The 23,882-nt window shown below is 40.6% G+C and overlaps 4 protein-coding genes across 6 annotated transcripts; 2 read left to right on the top strand and 2 right to left on the bottom strand.

Annotated features, from left to right (window-relative positions):
• Positions 1-1,189: 1,189 nt before the first annotated feature.
• LOC123967470 (retinal cone rhodopsin-sensitive cGMP 3',5'-cyclic phosphodiesterase subunit gamma-like) lies at positions 1,190-5,278 on the bottom strand. Its single transcript, XM_046043575.1, has 5 exons — positions 5,105-5,278; positions 2,871-3,007; positions 1,556-1,717; positions 1,410-1,450; positions 1,190-1,308 (listed from the first exon to the last, which is right to left on the bottom strand). The coding sequence occupies exons 2-5, from the start codon at positions 2,897-2,899 to the stop codon at positions 1,232-1,234; spliced, it is 309 nt and encodes a 102-aa protein (XP_045899531.1). The 5' UTR covers positions 2,900-3,007; positions 5,105-5,278; the 3' UTR covers positions 1,190-1,231.
• ccdc137 (coiled-coil domain containing 137) lies at positions 4,763-7,677 on the top strand. Its single transcript, XM_046043574.1, has 6 exons — positions 4,763-4,968; positions 5,175-5,317; positions 5,404-5,629; positions 6,075-6,157; positions 6,843-6,922; positions 7,023-7,677. Exons 1-6 carry the CDS (start codon positions 4,898-4,900, stop codon positions 7,221-7,223), a joined length of 804 nt encoding a protein of 267 aa, XP_045899530.1. The 5' UTR covers positions 4,763-4,897; the 3' UTR covers positions 7,224-7,677.
• A 2,924-nt stretch (positions 7,678-10,601) lies between these two features.
• Positions 10,602-15,644, bottom strand: LOC123963181 (G-protein coupled receptor family C group 5 member C-like). Of its 2 annotated transcripts, none has more exons than XM_046039824.1 (4): positions 15,534-15,644; positions 13,364-14,370; positions 11,528-11,631; positions 10,602-11,447 (listed from the first exon to the last, which is right to left on the bottom strand). In XM_046039824.1, exons 2-4 carry the CDS (start codon positions 14,340-14,342, stop codon positions 11,349-11,351), a joined length of 1,182 nt encoding a protein of 393 aa, XP_045895780.1. In that variant the 5' UTR covers positions 14,343-14,370; positions 15,534-15,644; the 3' UTR covers positions 10,602-11,348. The 2 variants fall into 2 exon arrangements, with proteins under 2 accessions (XP_045895780.1, XP_045895772.1); XM_046039816.1 differs by having other exon boundaries at positions 15,243-15,641.
• btbd17b (BTB (POZ) domain containing 17b) lies at positions 15,270-23,642 on the top strand. Of its 2 annotated transcripts, none has more exons than XM_046039802.1 (3): positions 15,270-15,306; positions 21,595-21,880; positions 22,244-23,642. In XM_046039802.1, exons 2-3 carry the CDS (start codon positions 21,651-21,653, stop codon positions 23,316-23,318), a joined length of 1,305 nt encoding a protein of 434 aa, XP_045895758.1. In that variant the 5' UTR covers positions 15,270-15,306; positions 21,595-21,650; the 3' UTR covers positions 23,319-23,642. The 2 variants fall into 2 exon arrangements, with proteins under 2 accessions (XP_045895758.1, XP_045895749.1); XM_046039793.1 differs by lacking the exon at positions 15,270-15,306 and adding an exon at positions 19,857-20,157.
• Positions 23,643-23,882: the final 240 nt, after the last annotated feature.

The raw sequence follows: 23,882 nt of genomic DNA, 5'->3' as shown, positions 1-23,882 counted from the left end.
CATCAACAGAATCAAAAGACATTTCAAGTTTTAAAGGCCAAGAAGACCTATTTAACATTTTGTTACAAAGACAGCGGTATCTTGCCTAACTCTAAATCTACAGTGTGAGCCCTATACATCTGTTGTGCTGTAAAAACCATCACTTCTCCTTGACAATTTGTGGTTTTCTTTCTTTTTTACCCTAGAAAAAGGCCACCGTGCCAGATTGCTGTCAAGTGCTAGCTCATGGTGGGAATTATTGGGTCTCTGTAAATAATATTACAAAGAGTACGGTCTACCTGCTCTATGTGAAAAGTGCAATGAGATAACTTCTGTTATGAACAGGTGCTATATAAATAAAATTTGAATTGAATTAATGCAAAGAGGTCGACATTTTGGGAAACACGCTCTAACACGAGCTAGATGAAAATAATGATATCACTCCATGGCTGTAGTGTAAATATAGATGAATATACAAATGACTCCTCTTTGCTTGGAGTCTTGTTGTCACCATAAGGTTACCAGGCAATCAGAAAAGAAAGTTACTTTTGGACAGAGCCAAGTGACTGCTAGCTGTAGCTTCGCTTTTACCATATAGACACGAGTGGTGTCATTCTTCTCATCTAACACTCAGCATGACAGCAAAGAAGCATACTTCCCAAATGTCAAACTATTGCTTGTCATTATTAAGTATTAGGAAAATGCACAGGATGTATGTTTTTTTGACCCTTTACTGTTCTGATTATTTTGTGGTTCTTACGCTACTCTTTTTGAAAAGGGACAGATAAATCCTTATAATGTAATGTTTCAAACACAGTATCACAGTTTAATAACACAAAGTTTGGCAAAAGCAAGAAATGTTTGAAATTCAAGTCAAAATTGTTGAAAAAAAATTACAAGCTTGATTCTGAATTTTATTAAACATGATGCTGTCAATTGTGCAGAAACTCCATCTTTGAAGTCAGTAACCAAGCATCCACTTACAGCTTCCACTGCAACCTCAGGCAGTGACACATTCAGCATCAGTGGGTGGTGGCAGTTAAAATGGCAGCTTGAGAGTCTTACGAAAATTTGAAATATTTAATGTAATGTAGAAGAAAGATTTAACGTATAAAACAACTTAAAGAACAGAATCCATATTATGCAGATTTTTTTACATGTTAGTTCTTTAGTTTCTGGTTAACTATTATAAAAAATATTGATGATCCATTTCCCTTTCTTAAATATAAAAAAAAGTTCTTAGAAAAGAGCCTCAGATGATGCCATACTGAGCGAGTTCATGTAGCTCTAGATGGCTATATGCTTCCCATGGGCAGATTACTGTGATGTCTGAAAAAGAAAGAACAAATAGTGAGTAACAAAAATAAATGACAGTTGTATGGTTTGTGTGTAGTTGTTTGTTGTGCCTAAATGGTAGTACTTCTGCCTACCAATGCCAAGCCCTTCCATTCCTGGGATCTCCTCTCCAAAGCTGAGGAAGAAAGAAAATCACAAGCTTTATTGAGGGGACATTTTTAAAAGACAAACTTTCAAGAAGACACTCTGGAAAATTTACTCAAGAAAGAGCAAGGCTTACCCAATGACGCCCCTCTTTGGTGGTTTGCTCTTGAATTGGCGGCTGTTCCTCTGTTTGAACTTGGGCGGGCCAGATCCAGGGCCGGTGGCTCTGAGGGGAGCTTTGTTTCGAGTCTTCGCTTCAGGTTTGGCCACATCCACATTCATATTTCTGTTGTTTGAACTGTAATGGGACAGTCAGTGTGTCATAAAAAGGGATGTAATACAAATAAATATTAAGAAATGTTGTTTAATGTGCCCAGATCTAAATACGTTGCAATCAGGACATGTATCCGTTTCCACTACTCTGTATTTTGCTACTACACTAAACAAACTCATGAAAGTAATTGTCCTTCTGTGATTACAAATGTGTCTAAATAACTTAATATCTGAAGAAATACAAACATGTGGCAGATAATAAAGGCTCCTACGCTCCCACGCTCACATTAATTAACCCTTCATTATGCCTTTGAGCTTCACAGCACCTTCATAATCAGATTACTGTGGACATGTTGAATTTGTGATCCTAACCTGAATATAGCTCATTGATTACTCAATCAGATTAAAGGGAGTTTTGAAAGGAAACTTTTTTACAAGGTGTAAAAACCCAGGTGACGATATACATACAGTAACTATTAAATAAATTAAAAGCAGATAGATTTGAGTAAATACATCTGTGTCCATAATTTCACTCCAAGTAAACAATACATTTTGTTATGTTTATTCTAAATATTGCTAAGAAGAACTCACTGTTACAATCTACATATACAATCTACTGCAATCAATACAACAGCTCCATAAATTTGACTTTTACACATAATGTTCTTGATATTATCATAAATGTGTTCATTATTGAGGTCATAGATAAAAGTGGTGTTGAATTGGTTTATACTGAGAGGTGTTTCAAACTGTTCTCTTACACTACTTGCTATTTACATACATGAGGGGCGCAGAATTTTAGAAACATCCTTGAAAACAGTGCAGTCTACTACAGCGCCACCACTAAATATGACCTTAATGCTAAAACATATTTCATTGACACATCAAAATAAAACTGAACAGTATAGCATCATAAAAAATAGATTTTACGGCAGCACAGTTGTTCTTATAAACCTAATAACGTGACCACTGAGTATATGTGTCTTCTTGGACACATACAGGTTTCCCAATTTGCCCCCAAAATTGACGTTTAAATTAAATATTGCTATCCATTAAACTTAAATAAATACCAACAAAATACTGAAAAAAAAAAAAAAAGAAAAAAAGGCGAGCATGTTTCTCGTAAAGCACATAAACTGAAACTCCAAAACATCGTCTAAGTGGTTGCTCATACTCACCACTTGTGTTGTGTATCTTTGTTGGTCATGTTATACAGATCAGGGCTGCTGATGCATGATGTGTTTAGTGAAGCGCTCTTATACACCTCAGACCCCTGAGAAGATTATGAAACTAGCAGCCAATGAACTGCAGGATCCTTGTATACACACGCACACACACACACACACACACACACACACACACACACACACACACACACAGGTTTTTCACATTGCATATGGACCAGTTCATTCATTAGAGATTGACAGGCAGGCAGTTTTGGGGACATCAGACTGACCTGACAGTGCAGGCAAATGTTTTTAGAATCACAATGAAGAAGTGTGCCTGGGTGTCCACCAGGAGTCATTTGCATAGTTCAGCAATCTTTGTATGTGCAACAATGTGCAGTGTGGTGATGGAGCGTGGGATTTTGGGATCCTATGATCCTCAATATCTCCCCACCACCTGCAGACGAGAACATACTAGCCCTTTAATCAGCAATCTCTCAGATTGAGTTGTATTAGGCCCCACTGGTAATCCCCCCTACACACACATAAACACAAGCCTGATCCATTCATCTGATGGTTTACTACAGCTTCTCCCTGTAATCTATACCATTCATGCACATGCAGGACAGGACACGTGCATGGACATAGACTTTCACTTCCTGTGGCTTATTTACTCTTACTGTCTCTCTTATAGACTCACAAACTCACACTAATTATCTGCACACAATCACACACACATGTGTCAGCATCAGAGGATGCATTGAATACCAATATACTTTTATGAGATATTGGTGACCTTTTTATGAGAACGTTTTTATTCTCTGAGTAATGATCCAGTCCACGCACACTGAAAATCCTGCAGGCTCTGGAGTGCTTATGCTGCTGGAAACATATATGGTACACTGTATGTCACATGTCTGATACATACTCTGGGATAAAATGCCGAATGAGTTACAACTAATGATGGTGTTCGTTGTTGGCTAATCGGTAGGCTTTCTTTTTGATTAATCATTTAATCTATGACTTGTCAAAATAATAGTAACAACAGTACTACTTTACTCAAGTAACCTACAGTGCTTAGGTACAATTTTGAGGTAGGCCTACTTATATTTTAAATCAGTGTCCATTTTATGCTACATTACACTCAACACACCATTTTAGATAAAATATTATACTTCCTACCCCACTACATTAATCTTAATAGATACGAGGAGCAATTCAATAGTAGACTAACAATAATACATGTTGTTTACATCTGGCTTTATTAACATAGTAAATTTACTATACAATTTCATTTTTTTTGTTTGTGTAGCTGATTGTGGTAAATAGTTTATTAAATTGTATTTATTTGTAGCCTATGTGAAACTCCAATGTGTGACCATCTTAAGCAGCCATAATTTAAGTTATTGCTGCTTCTGAGAGTCAAAATCAATCTTACAACACTCTGGATGGTCAAATGTATCTGTACTTAACAATTCTGTAGGATTGTACAAACAAACTGAACTAACGATGCCATCTAGTGGTGTCAGAAAGAAGCAAAGATCGTCAGTCATATCGGTGTATCACTCTGGGCTAAAATGTTTCCATCAAACAGATTTCTGTTTTATCTGGTAGTGAAATGTGTTTGTACGTTTTGTTTTTAGCTGTCCCACATAAAATTCCAGTTTTGCCAAACCAGGTAAATCAGTAGTAGCAAGGACCAAGACTCTCCACATGTTGGCTCTTAGTGGTGTATTTAAAAACTCTGAATTTCTTAAGGTGAACTGGATAATTGTTATTAATAATTTGATAGATTTCCTCTTCCTCTCTTTTCTCTGTGAGCTCGAGGAGAAGTGGTGTCTCCTCTATAAAACGTCTCTGTATCCCACGAGGAGTGGAAACGTCAACGGCACCTGAAAAAGCCACAGAGGGAGAGGTCTTCACTTCCGCCCGCGCTGTCGCTTCAGGTTCGTAGGTTAAAGGTTAACTTACACGCTGCCCCACATGTGTTTTTGTTTTGTTAAGATACTCTGTAGTGCATTGAAATAACCTACAGTAACATGGGGAAGAATAAGAAGAACAAAACTAACCAGCCAGGACAACAAGCTGATGAGGCTGGACAACGTCCAAGGTAACGTAATGAATCTGACAGAAAACTGCTAGCTAGCTCCAGCAGCTATTAGCTCTCTAGATTAGGCGTAAACTAAGTTATCATAATAACATTCAAGTTGTTAAAATCATCCTTGTATGAAAGTGAGGACACGTACCTGCATTATACACGTCTTTCAAAAGTGAATTCCTCCTACATGCTGTGTGGACTGTAATGTGTCTAAACAGGGATAAGAAGCTCAAACGAGATGGGAAACCCAAGAAAACCAAACCAGATCACCTTCAAGATATCCCCTTCAGGCTCCGAGAGATAATGAAAAGCAAGGAGAGAATGAAAACGGGACCCTTGAAGGCCAAAAAGATAAAAGAGTGTGAGTGGGAAACATTCTTTATATTTCTGTTGAAATACATACTTATACTTTCTTTAACAGTCATGTATTTGTTTGTGTCTCTTTAGCCATCGTCCCTAAAGGTAAACCGTGGGATTCCCAGGGTGGAGACATAGCTGTCCCACATTTCAGGAGGGGGAAGGAGGAGAGTGAGAAAGCATACGTGCGACGCATGGAGAATGAGACCAAACACGTCCTCTTCCTCACCAAGAACCAAGTAGAGAGAAAGCCTGAGCTGGATGCAGACGAACAAGAGAGGCCCGCAGACAAGGGCAAGTCTGAGAAGAAGAAGGAGTGAGTACACTGTCACTGGCAATCACCTTAACTGATCTGTGTGTCTGCTGATATGTCAATGAAGGGTGGGGACAACTGAGTCGGTCAGGGTACTATGATATGTCTTAAAATATCATCGTTGTTGCTTTTTGGCTAAAATGCCATACAGGGACAAGACAAATGTCATCTGTTGAGGTTTTAATGTGCTGTAGCAATTTATCATTTTTGGTTACAGTCTAAGCTTAAATGTAACAGGTAAACATGTAAAAGGTTGCAGGAAGGCAACAACAGGTAAGTGAAACCATAATACAAAACTGCTTACATGTAGAATAGTAAAACCCAACATGGATTTAAATATTTGTAACTTATAATTTAAATAGACCACATTAATACAGAAATGTTAAACTGATTGTCTTTCCTGGATGATACATGTCTGATTTATTTGATCTTTGCTGTCTTGCTACAGGTACGATAAAGTCAGACTGCAGAGGCTGCAGCAGAAAAAGTTGGACAGACAAGAGGCCAAGATGGAAAAAGAGATGTTTATAGGTAATGAAAGCATCTTTTCTCAAATACTTTTCACATTTCAGGAGTGTTTAAGATCATCGGGGGGTAGGTTCCATCTCTGTAGTTTCACTATTCACAATTATTTTGTATTATTCAAGTTTATCAGAAATGTAGTCCCAAAGCGTTTACGTGATTACAGCAGGTACAAGTAGGATATATTCCATAACTATTTAGAAGTGAGTGTAAATATTCTTTAATTTAATTTACTCAAGTTCTTCTGTCATGGATTTTCCAGCAAAGTGTACAAGAGATCGTACACTTTGCTGAAAAGGACCTGTTATTCTTGCTTTTGGTTTTAGGTGACAAAATGCTACAGCAGCTCCTTTTCCCTTAATGTAGCTTAATGTGTTCCTTTTTAGTGTATATCCTCTAAAATCAAACTAAGTAACTAGCTGATTATTTCTGGGACATGTTTATTTAAAGCTGAGATATCATACTATAAAAGGGGAGTGAATACAGGACACAAACACTACTCCTGAGGAATGCTAATGTTGCTTTGTGTCTGCTGTATTTGTAGAAAGGCAACTGTTTGCTAACACATTTGCTTCACATCCTAATGAGGTGATATAGGTGCCTCCTAAAACAGCCAACCCAATAATGCTGCTTGAATCAATTCAAGGGTATGAAACGTGCCTGTAAACTGATGTGATGAGGTTTTGTTTTGTAGACAATGTTCCCTTTGGTGAAGTTTCAATGGCCCCGCCGTCCCTGAGCGCCAAACCCAAGAAAGCTCCGGTCAAATCTCAGGTAACATGCAGTTATCACATGTGATGTTGGTGAGCTTAATGGTTGAGGAGGAGGTTAACTGTGTTTTTTTGTTTTTTTCTTTTCTCCCTCCACCATCCAGAAGGCATCAAGAGACCTGCTTCTCAACTCTCTCCTGGGCCACAACGTGGCCTCCACAACCAAGCCCTCCATGGCCAGAAAGAGAATCATGGAGGAGGAGAGGGAGCGAGCAGTGGAGGCCTACCGCCATCTTAAGAAACAGAAACAGCTGCAGCATGAGGCCAGGACTGCCAGTCTGGAAAAACTCAAGAACCTTCAGTGATGTTTCATGTCAAAGAATTATAAGTACCAGGCTTCAGTCCACAGTGAAGTCCAGAAATGGACACAGATCGTAAGCTAACCCTCAGCAGACTGTATTATGTAACTCTGGAACTGATTTGCCAGCGGGGGAGCTCATCACACTGTAGATAACTGTCAGGGAAAGGAGCAAACATTTGCATCCACAGGCCACAGTATGAGGTAAGTATTAATCAACATCCACCTGTCACTCAGTATCATGTTTTGCTCAAAAAAAGAACAGGACATTGATATTGTTAATGCCTGTTTAGATGTCTTACAAACAATGTAAATACATTCAGACAGGTGACTTTGGTTTTTCTCTCCCTTATAACTGTTAGATGTTCACTGGTAAGTGATCATTGTATTTACACTTTTTGTATCTTTTAGATACTGATATCATTTGTAATATGGTAGACAATAAAATCATTAAAGCTGGAGTAGGCAATTTATTTCAGAAGCATTTTTGGTATATTTGTTGAAATTCTCTTTTACATACTGACAGTAATCAATAAATCAAATGCTCTGACAAGGAAATGGAAAAAAAAAAAAAAAAAAGGTATCTGTGGCTTTATCAGGACTATAAAAAGCATGGCCAATCATTTAATTTGACTGACTGGCCTGCCTATCTGCACGCACTATGCCTGTGAACTCACTGCGCATGAAAATGTGTGGCTTTGAAGGGAGGCCTGAAGGGGTGATAGTGCAGTAGAAAAGAGACACGCCTTTAGTGTGACAGCCCCAGGTTCGATTCCCACGGCGACACGCTCACCAATGTGTCCCTGAGCAAAACACTTAAGTGGCTTTGGATAAAATGAGTAAATGTAGGGAGGGTGTTGGATACAAACCTCTGATTATGTGCTGTGGTTCCACTAGATGGCAGTCCCCCTGTAGAAAGCTGTGTTCATGTTGTTTGCATGGAGAGCTAACATGTAGACTGAATGATTTTGGACTTTTTCGTGGTGGCACACCTTGACCTAATATATCTGTGAGATTATGGTTGTCGTCTTTTACCACATTTCAGACTGAATTCAAGGAGTGGAAATGAGCAGAATGTGTAAAAGAATTGTAAGGAATGAAACAATTATGAGCGTTTCATCATATCCCATGAGCTTCATCAGCAGACAACGTTTGCCCAGTTGTCATAGAATTGTTCGTCTTCAAAGTTACATGGCTTTAAGGTCTTCATGTCTATTTTGGCTTTAAAGATGATCTTCAATGTTCATTCCTGACTTTGAAAACAATCTTACCGCCAGCTTTCAAAAGTATGAAATGACCACATTGGCCAGGTCTCTCTTGAGAAAGAGGTTTTAAATCTCAGTGAGGTCATCGGGTTGAAAAAAAAAAAAAAAAAAGTGGTCATGTTTTTCTCAGGTACATTTGCCAAAGTTAAGAATGAACTCATAATATAAAAAAAATAAAAAAGCTGTTCATACTTTTCCTTTGTACCTCTCAGAGCCTGAATCCTGGTATAAATAAATCACATTAGCCTTTTTAAATGCGGAGCTCTTATAAGAACCTGGCACAGCTATTTATTTCTTTTGTAATCCTGGAAAGGTTTACCCTCATGAACAAGGCCTTTGTTTAAATATTGGCCTCTGGGACAAACTGTACAAATTCAGGCATGTTTTGTTTGACAGCTTCCTCTTTCAAAGCACCTTAGATCTAAAAGCAAATATTAAATTGATAATTTTTTTTGCAAGAGTGATCTCCTGAATAATATCACCAGATGGCATTACCCATTTAATACTGAATCCCTGTTGTCTGGTCTGTAGGTTCACAGAAGTTGTTTTGTATCTGTGTTTGTCCACTGAGGGTTGTCACAGAGACATGGATATGCATCAAGTGGGGACAGCTGCTTGTGATTGGTAGTGCTGACTCCCTTGAGCTGAGCTCAACCTCCATTAGTCATGTAACCACCCGTGCCCATGTGCACGAGACAGCTATTCGTATTATCAAGGGATTTACAGTTGCTGCCTGTCAGAGAAAGATGCTGCTTTTGGTTTCAGCTCAAGTCACTGATCAGGAGTTAATGTCTAACACACTTTAAATAAAGGCAGTGGCAAGGTTTCATGTGTTTATATTGTGGACTCCTTCTGCAGAGTGATACTTTACCAGTTACCCCTTAATGAGATGTGTGGGTAAAATCCAGCTATGGCTCCTTTGGGACAGCCTGTAGTGTTGCCCGTAAATCTAGAGCTAACCTGCCAGTAAATGGGCAAATGTTGGGAATGTAACAAAAACAAATGCCTGAATACTCTTTTTGTTTCAGTTTGTAAATTTGTGCGTTTACCATCTGGTTGTAAAGACTGTGCTGCCTATTTGCATGTTTCTTTGCAGCTCTTTGCATCCGTCTGTCTGTCTGTCTGCAGAGGATCAAAGGGTGCAGACACGGGGCATTGCAGAATCTCCACATTTGCACACGTGTTCTGTTGTACATTTCAGATCTGTCTGATTTCCAGTTTGTGAGCAATTTCCTGCTGAGTAAGTACTCATGGCTGCTGACAGTACAGGGTGGTGGGAGTAATTGGGTGAGAGCCTACTCGGCCTGCTGCTAGGCAGCCACCATCACTCCAAAGTGTGTACGTGTGTGAGCATGTCTGTGTATGACAAATTATGTTAATAATCGTTGCTCTTCCTGTAGAGAAAAGGGAGAATCATCGTAAGTCAAGGCAGTTGTCCATGCTAATTTGCCTAAAGATAATTTGTCCCTTCACAATAATTTTGAATATACAGAATGTTTGTTTATTTCAAAACATATACCCTGAGTAGCATTTTAAAACTGTCTCAATAATTAAATAATTTTCTGTCACTGTGTGATGGTCTCACAGTGTGATTATTTGCATCCCACTCAGCTTCCTATGTAACAAACACATATGCAGAGAAGGCTCCTGGCAGCGTTTTGCTGCTGCCGCTGCCAGACAATGCAGTTCTTCTCAGATACTCCATCAAATCTCATTGTAATGCCCCAAACTCAAAATGTAAGTGCATCCACTCAGTGGCTATAAGAATGTCACAGTGCTAAATCCAAACTAGAAAAGAGCATTACATGGATTTATTTGTCAGATTTTACCGTTTGGGTATAACACTTCCACAGTTTCACACTCACTGCTGTGTAAAATATGTTACAGCCTTGTTTAACAGTGTGAGCTCATACACCACAGTATGAGAGTCTGTTGTAAAATCTTATCTTGCCAACATTATGTAAATGCGAAGTGTAAATGGTAATCCTTGTGACACTTCCTCTTGCTGTATCCCATATATGTCTTGTGAAGTGTTGAGCTGTTATAGTCCAAAAATCCAACAGCCACACAGGATGTAAGTAACCTTTACAAGTTTAATAAGTTAGAATTTACACCTTAAAATGACATTTGTTATACTTCCAGGGGTCTGAACCACAACATGATTAAGTATGTTTTACAACAGCCAACAGATTAACAGTCACCAGACGCATGACAAGAAATGATACTGGTGAGAACGCAACTTTGATTATTGTGAATAAAAACTAAGATGTAACAGTTCAATTATAGACCTTGTCTTTGCTTTAAACTCTCTGTACCTAATCCTTAGAAATGTGAAAACTAGAGGCAGAACAGTTTTTGGTCTTTCTCTTAGCAAGAAGGTAAAGTAAATATCTATATAGACAGAGAGAGACATAGAGATTGATAAAGAGATGACATAGAGATTGATAAAGAGATGACATAGAGATTGAGAGAGAGATTGACTGACTTTTTCGGGAGTCCAGTGAGTACAAGCTTCCAGTGAGCAAAGCTGGTTTATAGTTGACCGTAAAAGGTTTACAGCACTAGTTGCCATAAATGGAGGAGCCGAGGCACAACCTTTCCGTATGAAAAGCACTGGCCTTTTATAAGCTGTCTATATCCAATATTGTTAGTGGTTTTATAACTTTTGATATATCACACTCAGCCCCTGTGCATACAGAACATACAAGCAGTATACGAACATCAGAGGAAATAAAGTATAAGACAAAATGAATATGTGTGTGTGTGAGAGAGGAGCTAGGAATTACCACAGTGTGTTATTAGTTAAAGCATCTTCCCGAGGAAGGTGTAGGCGACACTCGCCTCGTGGTGCCTGCGCGTGACAGTCCTTAAGAAGGAAAAGACTCCACCGAACGAGGCAGGGAGCTGCAACTTCCTGGATTCAAAGATGGGGGTGTGGCTCGAGGGATCATCGCATCTTGATCCATCTGTAGAAACAATCAGAGGACTGATTAAGATGTGACAGGAGAGGAGGTTTTTTTGTGTCAGATATTGTGTAGACACTCACCTTAGTCATACCCTTGGCAATCAGGGCTAATTCGGTGGGCTGGTACACACAACTTCGTAGCTGACCATTATAAGCACCGTATGGAGACACTGGCTTTTTGGGTACTGGAAAAAAAGAAAAGTCAGAGGGGGATTGCCAGGTCCATCACTTTTTTTGTTTTAGTATTAGACTTCACACAAGTTCAACCTTAAAACAGCTATAAAAAAAACAGAAAGCACCTTTAAGACATCTGCCATTGTTTAAAGAGGACACGTGGACAGCAGTCTCTGTAGCAACAGACATTTACTCAAACTGAACAGTTAAGTGAATCAATATTTGCTGCATCTGTCAGGATAAATGAGAAACCTTCGCATGAGTTGGACTTTAAAAGCACACTGCAGTACATCCTATTTTAAATATGTGTCAGTGTCATACTCGGGCACTGCATTTTCCTTATATATTTTTTACCAAGATGACAACCAAACATTTCACTGTTTTTCTCTTCCCAATTAGTTTCCGTTTGTCACCAGGGTCACGCACTGCAAACATAGTGTATAAACCAGATACTCGCCTAAGCGTTGTCCAGCATGCACTGATGATAGTACTATTAGTTGGCTGATGTCAGACACAACTCTACGAATGCTGTTTACAAGTAAATAAATTACATTATTTAAAATATGTGTAACTGTGATGTGTTGTTTCCAAGTAAGTGCCTGCTGTAACTGCCTCATAATATTGGCCAAGGACACAACCTTCAGTAAGTAGATCAGATTTTTGACCTAAAAAAATAAAAGGTATGACCCCTGAATGGCACACATCTAACTTAATCCTATAAGTAGATTCCTATGGGTGCAGCCAGACATTAATACTTGTGGACCAAAAGGCAATTCATTGTAGGCGGGCTTAATGTCTCAGGCAGGTAAGCATGAAAGAGAATGTGTGTGTCAGAGTACAGCTTATCTTGTGTGCTTAATTGTTTCCAGAGGGGAATGGGCATCCTGCAGAACATTTTTGCATGGCAGGCGCCAACACATTGAGCAGGTAGTAGTAGTACACAGAGCAAAAGTATTCCCTCTCACTCTCCTTAGATGCTTAACAGTGGATGCTGTTTAAACTTATGTTCAATCACAGTTCCCCGCTCAGCTTCACAGAGATTGAGCAGTTTTGAATAGGAGGAAGTCCAAACAAAAAAACATTTGTTTTTCACTTCAGTGGCATCATTGTTTTTTTTTTCTGTTGATCAATGTTGCATGGCTGACATGATTTTGGCCAAACATGAAACATAGCGGATTTCTTGGGGACTTTTTGTCAGTGCACCTGGAATAATCATAACTGAAGCTAAAAGTGACCAAGAAAGGCTATAATGCAGACTTCAAAATAATCCCCAGTTAAAAAAAACACAAATAGGCCACTGCCCCCACTCTTTATGTATGTGAGGGGATGTGAGCAATAATTATACTGACAAATCATTACTGTTAACCTTTTGACCTGCCTGCAAGTTGTTATTCGTGTATTTCCTGAATATACTGTGCTTGCTGACAAGATCTGGGCTCATAGAGACTAACAAATGGAAAAATAGCGAAATTGTTGCTACTTTTAGCTGTTTTGTCAAACACTGAAATAGTAATCTGACAATTATTTCACAATGCTATACTGTTGCGCTTTCATTTGCTACATTACTGTGTGCCATATATAAAGTGGCTCACCTGTGCTTTTTGTGATACGCTGTTGCCAGTTTGCACACTGAAAAAGTCCGTCTTCAGAAAGCATGTGTGCACGAATAAATCTTTTAATTTGAGACATTATGCAGTTGGGCGCCACAAGATTAATGTTAAACCATTATGTGTCAAGCTGTACCTGTTGGAGGCTCGTCCATAGAGAAGGCTTTATTCTCCATGTACACGTTCTGTTGGAACCGCTCCTGCTCCTTCAGGATGTTGTCATAAACCAGGCTCCTGGCAGGATATACATGATCTCCATCGAGTGGCTGCTCCTGGTCTGGGTCCTCCTGGGTCAGTAAGCTGATTTCTGGGATGGTGTAAAAGAAGAGGAACACCCAGGCATTTGACACCACAGCTACAGCCAGAGTAGGATCGTCCCAGCTGGGATCCCCGGCCACTCTGTTCCCATGGATGTACATGACAATCCAAGCTACCCAGATAGCCATGGTGAAGAGCCCCGTGACCAGGATGAAAGCTCCATCCCGGCGCCACTGCTTGTGCTTGTGTGTCAGTGAGGGCACAGGCATCACCACCACAGCTAGCAGCAAGACCATCACATAGATCAGAGCCATTACAAAGTCCTGGTTAGCAATGCTGCAGGACAGGTCAGGGACAATTACACCCGCGGGTGGGCTACTGACCACAGTGATGATGAGCCACTCAGTGTTGATGATCACCTCGACCAGCCACAGCCCCAGGGCTCCCAGGCATAACATCCAGCTCCTGGGCCCCCGGCCTCGCCGCTGAAGCAGGGCGAGCCACAAACCATGCATCGCCAGACAGGCTAGACAGCCTGAGAACAGTACTCCAAAGAGGAACCTCCGTGCAGCACAGCTGGTGGAGTACCGACCCACGATGAAGGCAAAAGTGAGTCCAAAAAGTCCCAGAGTGAAGACTAGAATCCCGGCCTGCAGGGCCACCATACCCTTTCTTTTCTTGTCTGTCACAAATGGTAAGGAGGACATGAGGATGATGAAGAGAATGAAGGAAGTCACCACACCAGCAGCAGCAACAGCCTCCACCACGACCCCCCACACTGTGGTCAGGTCACACAGGTTATAGTATATGGTGCTGATACTGGAACCACATCCGTTTGGAGCACTGGTCGATCCCATGGTTTCACTGCAAGGTTGAAAAAAAATGCTGCAACAGAGATACCCTGGTTACATGGAGGCAAATCTCTAGATTACAAACTCTCATTAGCATCTGTGATTATTAAAACAGGAATGCAAAGACAAACAAACTACAGACTTTACAAGTATCTTAAAAAAGATGCAGCCTATCCGTAGACACATGGTGTCGCAGCACCGTAAATGAACTATCCCATCCACATACTGCACCAACCCAGTGGAGTAGCTGATCTCAGTGTGGAGTCTCCCTGTCCCGCACTCTTTATCCACACAATTTTAGTACAACGCAGCTACCCACTGAAATACATTCATTCCAGACAGTCTGGATGAAAAGTCCAATCTACAGCAATTTGTTGTAATAGCAGTTTAGTAACCTGGCTACACTGTCTAATCTGCAGTGTCATCATTTTACCTTTTAACAGGAAACTAAATAAGTAGCTATGCCTCACCCGTATCTTATTTGGTTGTCCAGTACAATTTGACTTAAACATAAGATTGTTCTGTATTCAGCTTTAATTCCACTCATCCCCCAGTGTCCATTTAACAACTTGTTCCTCTTGCAAAAATCCCCAAATCTACAATCTAATTCTATCTTAATCTATTCAGTGGCCCTGTATTGGTTGAGAAAATAAATACATTGCTCAGATAAATAAACCACATAAAAATTGGAGTGTCAAAGCTAAAACCAGCCATTAAAAAAAAATTAAGCTAATGAAAGTTGACATTTTGGGGAATGAAAATCAAATTTTAGAATGACATGTTAAAAGGTCCCAGGTTATACATAAGCACACCATAAAGTCTACTGCAACACAATTAATTAAATTATAGGAGTTTTAGAGTCTAATATTACGAGGCTGTAGATTGTTTCCATCAGGAACTTCCTACCTGGATAGTGGACTGAGCAGTTGTGGCCACTGCTCCAACAGGTGACTCAGGTAGATTTACTCCGGTAAGGATAACCCACCTCAGAAAAACAGAAACGTCTTTCCCGAACCTTTATTGTTGTCTCTTAAAGCCGATACCTATGAGGCTCCTGACAGATAATTCGACCGATTTCTTTGCGTTCAAATGTTTAGGCTACGTGATGGATCCATGCGTTCTACCGGGCGGGATCACGGAGAGTCCTCCATTTGCCCACTCCCTCTCCGCTCTCTAACCATGTTATAATGGACTCACCGGCAGTCGCTTCAAGTTGTCCTGCGATTATTATTAGGCGAATGTAACAGCCTACTTTCGCCGACAACTCAGCTCAAACCACGGTCTCTTCGTCCACCCCCTGTGGTGTTTGCAGCTTTGCATATTCAGCGAGATTAGCATGCAGCCTTATTTATTTCGTGCGGCTTACACCCAAACAAAGGGGCCACTCACCTCTCAAGTGGGATGTTTGCGCCTGTATATAGGCCTACCGGCTATGCAACATGGTCTGAGCTGTGACCTGTTTGACCATGCAGAGGCTTTGATTTCAAACACACTTGTGATTGATGATGAATGGCTTTAACATGTTTAGTGATTAGATGATGTAGTTTTGCGCAGGGGTGGATAAAGTGGCCTATTCACATCCTTTAAAAGTAGCAAGAAAGTGCCCTGCATTCAAAACCGTAGGCTACTTAATAAAAAGTATCTAAATATTGACAGCTGGATGTCCTTAATATATCAAAAATCAAAAAGTACTCATTCTCAGTGTTTTATTGGGTAGTTTGAGGTAAGACGCCTGCCCCCCTTTTTTTGGATCTTGGAGAAGGACATGATTAAGGTAACATAACATAAAGTAAAATAAATAGCTACAGTTGACAAATTAATTTGTATTTAATCAAATGTATTTTTTTAGGGAGTAAGATGCCCCCTCTCTGGTGTGAAATCACTCCAATAGGTGCAAATTACAGATAAAATAAACTACAAATAGCTGGTTTGCAAGGGGATTAAAGACCTATGTTTAGTAATAAACTGACCTTGCTTTATGTTATTAGTTTCCTATAATTTATTTCTCAGACCTTTAAATAGTGTATAAATAACAATGAACTTACAAATGATCAACCATAAAGGTGCAAGGTGTGTGTGTGTGTGTGTGGGGGGGGGGGGGGGGGGGGGGGGGGGGTGTCTTACCCCACAGGAAACTCTAAATAATTGCATAACTTATCTTAAGGCTCTCCTTAATGTAAATATACATAGGCTACATATATAAAAATGAACACAATTAAAAAATAATGTCTTACCCCATGTTACCCTATGATGGTTTTGGATTGATATTACTGCTGCATTGATATGTTGCATTTTACTGCTGTAAATTGTTTAAGGTTGTACTCATTTTAACTAGGCTACTTTTATATACAAACAAATATAGCGGCGTGAAAAGTACAATATTTACCTCTGAGATGTTGAGGAGAGGAAGAATAAAGTTGCCTTTAATGAAAATACTCAAATAAAGTACAAGTGCCTCTAATATAGTTAAATAGTACTTGAGTAAATGTACATTACATTACATTACACCACTAGTTTTGTAATTAGTCTTTAAATGTAATTTCTTATTAAAGGATCAGCTTACATTTTGAGATGACCTACTTTCAATTTTAAAGAGGAAAGTGGTCCACACACAGTTGTTCAATTTAAGAATAATTAAACTCTAATGTAAGCCATTTAGTGCACTGCTCAATAATTAGATGAATACTTGTTTATACATAAACAATGGGCATCTGAGAAATGGAATCATAGTTGAGTCTACTTTCTCTCCTCATCAGAGGGGAGACTGTGCATTGAGTTTGCAGAGCCACCTGGTGGAAAATGTTGTTACAGGAGAGATGGACTCCTGTGTAGTTATATAATTTAATGAGAGCACACAGCATGACAGATCTTGTTATTGATCTGTTGTAGACCATGCCACTTAACAATTTGATAAATAGCAATATTGACAGATAATATTGATTTTAAAGCTTTCAAATAGTCTCAGTAAATATTCCCGAACAGTGTTTTTTTTTTTAAATAATACACATCTGAAATTTGCAGAAATACAGTGATAAACAAAAGGATATCAGTCCATCAAAACCTTTCTAAAAAAAAGATGCATTAAATTGTTGTTTTTTTGCACAGCTAACTGCTTGAAGCCGTGGAAAATTATGATGGCAGTTTGCTGTAAGATCAGAGAATATTAGACTATCGTATAAGAGCAGAATTTAGTCTAGAGTATTTTTGAGATATTTATTTACACTGATTTCTTTAATCTGTCTCTCTCTGTCTGCTCACTGTGTGATTATTAAAAGTCACAAAATTTCTCTCAAAGTCTTTCACAACTAAATGAAATGACACACACAGAAATCAAACAAATACTAAACTGAATTTGCTGGCTAACTTGTTCAGTTTGAGATGTTTGGAAATATCAGTGTGAGACAACCAAATGCAGTTATTCTGCACATTTATAGATTATTAATTTAGTTCCTTATTTGCTCTTTTTATTCATTAGACACTTGGTGAATTCAAGGTGTAAAATGTGTGTTTATATCAAAAGGCCATTTGTGTCATGTTTTGGCGACCTGATAAGCTTGTGCATCCGCTCCGGGTTCAGCGCAATAGTAAGGTCACGCAAGACCGCTTGCTGAAGCTTACTCTGGCATTCAGCCTGTACTAAACGTACTGTTTATACTGCGTGATGGAGCCCCCTGTGGTGCATCGATCCCTCAATGGATCTCGTCCCGAGGGCTGCTCTCACAAACCCAGCAGCTCGCCAATCCATCCCAGTGCTTAGTGGTCCTGTTAGCAGACTCTTAATAGGTGCTGATCTCAAAGGAGAAAGTAACGTGACCTTAATGAAGGGCATGTCCTTTTCAAATGCACACCTAAAGAGGGCTTTTGGGTTATTCTGTTTTCATTGCAACAGTTTCCTGAACTGTGTTTGACTACGCAGCTATACTATATAAACAATACAGTTTTATAATACAAGGTAGACCAGTACATTAAAACTAGCTTCATTATTTGCATCCATATACGTTCATTGCATCAAATAGCGCTCATGAATCTTATTTGGGTGCATTTGTATCCACCTCCAGGAAGTAAAACAAAAAGATGCTACCACATACAGTATGATCCTGTGCCTCATCTGTGTTGTCGAGTCCAGTTTGTTGCAGCAGGCTTCATTAGGCCACCTGAGCAGCAGCGCTTTCCTCTGAGAACCTGTCAGGTTATTCATAGCAGTGGCTCGGGTTGGGGTCTCGCAGGATGTCTCTCTTCACCTGCATTTTTACTGCAGCCTGGCAGCTCTCAGGGCTTCACCACAACCCAATTCCCTGTGAAATGATGTCTCTCCTAGTCTGTCTCTCGGGAGTGGGCATGGTACATTTGGAGCTATTTTAAACACATTTGTCACGTTGCACCATGTTAGTGTAAATACTGTTATTGGACTATTAAATAAAAAAACTAAATTGAGATTCATACTGAGCTTATCTTTTTGGAGTTTTTAACTGGGATCTCAATATTGACTAACCCAACTCTGACAGATCAGTGCTCAGTGTGGGCTGAATAAAAGCTCATATAAATGGCACTGTAAACATCTCTTTGAGCCCTGAGGTCACGACCAGAGGCGCTATGTATCAGTTGTCACTGCTGCCATTTTACACTGAAACACTGTTGTCTTGTACCTCAGTTCCTGTATCTTATTCTAGGATGTGTGATTGTCTCATGTTATGTCATGTGGCTGATGAGTCGTTTGTTGTGTGTCGTATAGAGCCTGGAGGTTAGTATGTTCCCTGAATGTGGCATGACTATTAACTCCAAATCCAGCTGGCATTTGTATCACACACATTAATTGAACCCGCTGCCCTCTGTATGGTCTGTGATGCAACAGATGCACCTGGAAAATAGTTGGGACATGTAGCCTACTTGATCGTTCACAGTGACATTAACAGAAAAAAAATCAATTTATTTCAGAATCAGTAATGTGACAATATAATAAAATCCTGATTGGCCTTTAAATTTGATTAATAGAGCTTGCCCTAAATTGATGAGCAGACCCAGTAACAATGAAATTAGAAATGAAATTATCCTCCCATTAGTGAGATTAACTTGCCATAAGAGAAATAATTGCTCTCAGATGAAAAAGCGGTCTTACAAAATGGATTATGAAATTTGATTGACTGCAGTTGGTCACACATTTTAGAACCACAATTACTACTGGCAGATAGTCTCAGTGGCAACCTCCTGTAATTAATTGACTAATTATATGCCACTGATTCTACTTAACTCAGATATCCTAAAAAAAAATGTTGCAGTCCAGAGATTGGTTGCATGCTGAGTACCATTAAAACATGAAAGTGTGCTAATATTGATTGTTAATAGTGCCTAACCTCCCTGACTTTTAAACAACCCCCCCCCTCAAAAACCATTAAGCAGAGTCCTTGGCTGGCCCGGTGCTGCTGATCAATGCCATGTTACATCCAAAAGGGAGAAATTCAAAATCAAAGCTGTCGCTATAGCAACGCCCCTGCCAGATTCCACCAATCAATGGAGTCCGTGGGGTTGCAAGATGCGCCAGGGAAAGGCCAGCGTCCTACATAAAGAGTGCGGGACAGGGAGCCGGGCGGCACACACGGGGCAACACACCTTTCCGCACACACACGCGGCCAAAGGCACGGCAGCAAGAAGAAGAGTCAGGAGAAGAGTGGCACAGAGTAAGGAAGAGAGGGGGGAAAGGACAAAGGAAGAGAGGCAGGGAATAACTGAGAAGATATGGCACGCTCATGTGAACAAGGGAGCCCTGCCTGGGTCTGTGTGGGCACCCTGCTCCTCTTAATCCACTTCCACTCAATTAGAGGAGGTAAGATGACAAATGGCATCAGTACTTTAAATTGTTTGCTTCTAAAGACTTATATCACTTGTGCTTCTTTTTTTTTTAATACCCTACATTGGAAGAGAAGCTGTATTGTTCTATTTCAGTCCAGCTTCCCCCATACTGTCGGTGGGTAGTAGGGCACAGCATGAATCCGTGGCTCACGCTCAGCCTCAGGGCAGGGGATGGCTATTTATCTATTCTACTCATCCTGTCCTCATCTATCTGTCTGCTGGATGCAGAGAAAGACAGGCAAGTCCATTTGCTGACTGGCTTTGTGCCGGCTCAGTAATACAGTACAAGCGCCGAGGAAAAGATTTTCTTACTCCTTAAAGAAGATCTGACTTTGACTGATTTTGACCAAAGCTATTGAAGGCCACATTCCTGTGCTGTCAGATTAAATTTCATCTGAAATTCCTCCTGAGTGCAGACTCATCTAATCCTATATTTAGTGACTGTGTATAAAATGTTTTATTTAATGTCTTCAGCTCTTCTCAGCTTAAATGGGAGAGACACTGAAACGTTCTTTATTCCTTACTTTTTTTTGCCTACTTTGAATTGAATCTCTTGGATGTTTATTTTTCTTACAGAATCAGAAAAAAAGTAAATGATGTAACAAATAGTACTGTTTCCTCAGTTATAATGAATTAGGTGATTTTTCAATTTGCTACACAGTGCCGGAATCATTTGACAAAACACCCCCTACACACACACACACGCGCCACCATGCTCAGCTGGCTCAGGGTGCTGGCTGGCTAATTGGAAAAAGGTTACTTTGAAGTGGGGGGCGCTTGATTGTGGTAGCGATATGAAGACTGTGAGACATTCCAGGGAGCCAAGTGTGCTCCCCCTGTGTCTCATTAAACCCCCAGTAATAGGCCAACAAGGCTGCTGATGGCTGTGGCAGAGCAGTAGCTTGTCACGCTGAGTCTTTCATGTGCAATTCTCCAGTATGTGCCTCTTGTACTTACGCACAAGAGGGCCCATAGAAGCAGCCATCTGCAATGGCGCTGCAAACTCAGGATTCTTTTGTGTGCATCTGGTAACGGGGGTTTTCTTAGTCAGCCACCTGGCTTGTTGCTCTCTTTCTTGTTTAATTGAAACTGGAAGAATAGAAGAAAGTGTGCAAGTCTGCTTTTCCCCCTGACACATATCATCAGTTGTGGTTTTAGCCGAAACAGCTAAGGAGTGTGTTTCCAGTTCTTGCTGTATCAAATATTATTTAAGTTGTTGCACATGAATTCTGCTCCGAAATCTTGGAAAGCACAGTCAGGAGTAGAAAATAAGAAAGAATGTTAGCTACTGTCTGAATTCAGAAGCTGACACTGTAGTCATGTGCAATTCCAAGGCAAATTTCTTTGGCATTAAAATATTGATGGTTGAGTTTCTGTGAAGTGCTGCCACGTTGCACTATGTCTTCCACAGCTGCCCTGAAGCAGGAGGCAGCATTGGACAATGGGGCCACGGTGCTGAATCACTCCATGAGTTTGGTGCACCGTATGGAGACCCTGCTGGCCTTGGGGAACGGCAGTGATGTCACTCTCCGGGTGCAGACCATCAACACGGACGAGGTGAAGGTGATCCAGGCCCACAGCCTTGTTCTCACAATGCAGAGCGACGTGTTTGAGGAACTGCTACTCAGCCGCAATAACAGTGCTGTGGTTTTGAGGGAGACGCCCGACTGCGCGGCTGTCTTTGACAAGTTTGTCAGGTGAGGGTGACTGCGGGGTAATTTTTTATTTAGAGTTAATCAGGTTCAGTCATTCAAGAAACTGTGGAGCTATTTGTAGATGCTATTTTTCACAAGCGTAAAATTAAAGAGCTTCACTCACCATTTTGCTTCTCTCCTTTGGAGAGGTGAGATGCTCCATCTTGTGAAATATTCTAAAATTACATTTGCTGTTTGAGGCTCACAGTAGAAAAATCAAACAGTGTGGGTTTATTCAGTGACTCAGATGTGAGGAGGGAAAACAAGCTTCAAAGTACAGTGTAGTAAGCTTTACTGAAACATTGCTTCAACAATATGTATGTTAATTTCTTTAGATGACTATTCTGCCCTTTTTTTCTCTTGCAGGTATCTGTACTGCGGTGACATCTCCGTACGGCTCGATCAGGCCATTTCCCTTCATAAGCTTGCCAGCAAGTACCATGTGTGGGGCTTGCAACAGGGTCTGACCCAATATATGACCCAACATCTGTCTAGTGATTCGCCCACAGGCCATGTAGTTGGCTGGTACAACTATGCACTACAAAATGGGGACATGGCCCTGCGGGACAGCTGCCTGCAGTACCTGTCCTGGAACCTGTCTTCTGTGCTGCAGAGTGGAGAATGGGTCTCCATCAGTGAAGACCTGCTCCTCTCCTTGCTCCAGCGCTCTGATCTCATTCTGCAGAGTGAGCTGGAGCTCTTCGAGGCCCTGGAGGCCTGGATTAACCAGAACCAGCCTGTCAGTGCCACAGTGGAAAGCGCCCTAAAGGCTGTTCGATACGGCATGATCCCCCCTCAGCACCTCTTCCGTCTTCAGAAGCAATCGCCCCTCATGCAGAAGTATTACGAGTCTATCCGTGATCTACTCTATCTAGCTTTCCAATTTCACTCTGCCTCACCTATCCAACTGGCCAAGTACTTTGATGTCAACTGCAGTATTTTCACTCCACGTAACTACCTGTCCTCCTCCTGGGGTTCCCCTTGGGTCATCAACAACCCCACCCGTGATGACCGCAGTTTCAGCTTTCAGACCCAGCTTGGGCCCAGCGGCCACGACTCTAGTAAGAGAGTGACCTGGAACGCCCTGTTCTCCCCTCGCTGGTTCCCTCTCACTGCCAGGTCGACCTACGCTGAGCTGGGTGCCATGCAGCCTACGCGTACAGATGGAGGTCGACCCCGCATCATTGTCACACCGGCCACTTCAAGCCCGGACTTTGCCGGTGTGAGTTTCCAGAAGACGGTGATTGTGATGGCAAGACAGCAAGGAAAGGTGGTGGTTCGCCACGTCTACAACTTCCACCAAAGCACGGAGGAGGCCGGGGATTTCCTTACAGATGCCGACCTGCAGCGCCGTGCATCTGAGTACCTTATTGAAAGCTCCCTCTATCTGCACATTATAATAAAACCTCTCTACCATACCCTCCTTGTTGCCAGGAAGTAAATACAGGAATTAGGTGTGGCCTCACCATTGGTCATCCACCCACACAATCACATGCACATATTCCAAAGTAAACTCATATCGCAGCACATGTACATGCGTCAGGTCTGTGACATCTCCATTGTTGAGTAGTTTGAGCATTTTGTTGTCTTCCAACTATTTAGTAAGGAGGCGTTTGGTACAATAAAGGACAGACAATTTAACGGCTCAGCGTTGATTATAACATATATAAGTATTTCACTCATACTAAGAGAAAAAACACTTCACTGTACTGTATTTGTTTGGGTATTTTATAGTTTTAGCAGTTTGTTCTTTGACTTTATTAAATCTATGGTTAAAGTTGTTTGCATAGGTAGCCTATTATATATGTTTTGCTTTGAAATAAAATATTATTCATTTTATGCATTTGCGTATTCAGCAGTAAAATATAGATTTTTAGCTCATGGTATCCATACACTTGTATCCTTGTTGTTTGCATACCAAAATGTGTGAATTAAAGTGCAATCCCATTGTCTGTGTTCCTCTGTATACTGTAGTTGAATTGCAAGACTTTTGGTATTTTGTTTT

Source organism: Micropterus dolomieu, linkage group LG02, assembly GCF_021292245.1.
Source record: "Micropterus dolomieu isolate WLL.071019.BEF.003 ecotype Adirondacks linkage group LG02, ASM2129224v1, whole genome shotgun sequence".
Classification (NCBI taxonomy): Eukaryota; Metazoa; Chordata; class Actinopteri; order Centrarchiformes; family Centrarchidae; genus Micropterus; species Micropterus dolomieu.
This window is presented reverse-complemented; position numbering and strand designations above follow the sequence as displayed.

Bases quoted from the DNA above. Each gene is read 5' to 3' on its own strand.
- ccdc137 (XM_046043574.1), top strand. From the start codon at position 4,898: ATGGGGAAGAATAAGAAGAACAAAACTAACCAGCCAGGACAACAAGCT. The intron at 4,969-5,174 runs GTAACGTAATGA...GTGTCTAAACAG, and splicing joins GAGGCTGGACAACGTCCAAG to GGATAAGAAGCTCAAACGAG. The intron at 5,630-6,074 runs GTGAGTACACTG...GTCTTGCTACAG, and splicing joins AAGTCTGAGAAGAAGAAGGA to GTACGATAAAGTCAGACTGC.
- btbd17b (XM_046039793.1), top strand. From the start codon at position 20,070: ATGGCACGCTCATGTGAACAAGGGAGCCCTGCCTGGGTCTGTGTGGGC. The intron at 20,158-21,594 runs GTAAGATGACAA...TGTCTTCCACAG, and splicing joins CTTCCACTCAATTAGAGGAG to CTGCCCTGAAGCAGGAGGCA. The intron at 21,881-22,243 runs GTGAGGGTGACT...TTTCTCTTGCAG, and splicing joins GTCTTTGACAAGTTTGTCAG to GTATCTGTACTGCGGTGACA.
- LOC123967470 (XM_046043575.1), bottom strand. From the start codon at position 2,899: ATGACCAACAAAGATACACAACACAAGTG. The intron at 1,718-2,870 runs GTGAGTATGAGC...GTCCCATTACAG, and splicing joins AAAGATACACAACACAAGTG to TTCAAACAACAGAAATATGA. The intron at 1,309-1,409 runs GTAGGCAGAAGT...TTTCTTTTTCAG, and splicing joins AATGGAAGGGCTTGGCATTG to ACATCACAGTAATCTGCCCA.
- LOC123963181 (XM_046039824.1), bottom strand. From the start codon at position 14,342: ATGGGATCGACCAGTGCTCCAAACGGATGTGGTTCCAGTATCAGCACC. The intron at 11,632-13,363 runs GTACAGCTTGAC...CTTTTTTTCCAG, and splicing joins TATGGACGAGCCTCCAACAG to TACCCAAAAAGCCAGTGTCT. The intron at 11,448-11,527 runs GTGAGTGTCTAC...TTGTTTCTACAG, and splicing joins TTGCCAAGGGTATGACTAAG to ATGGATCAAGATGCGATGAT.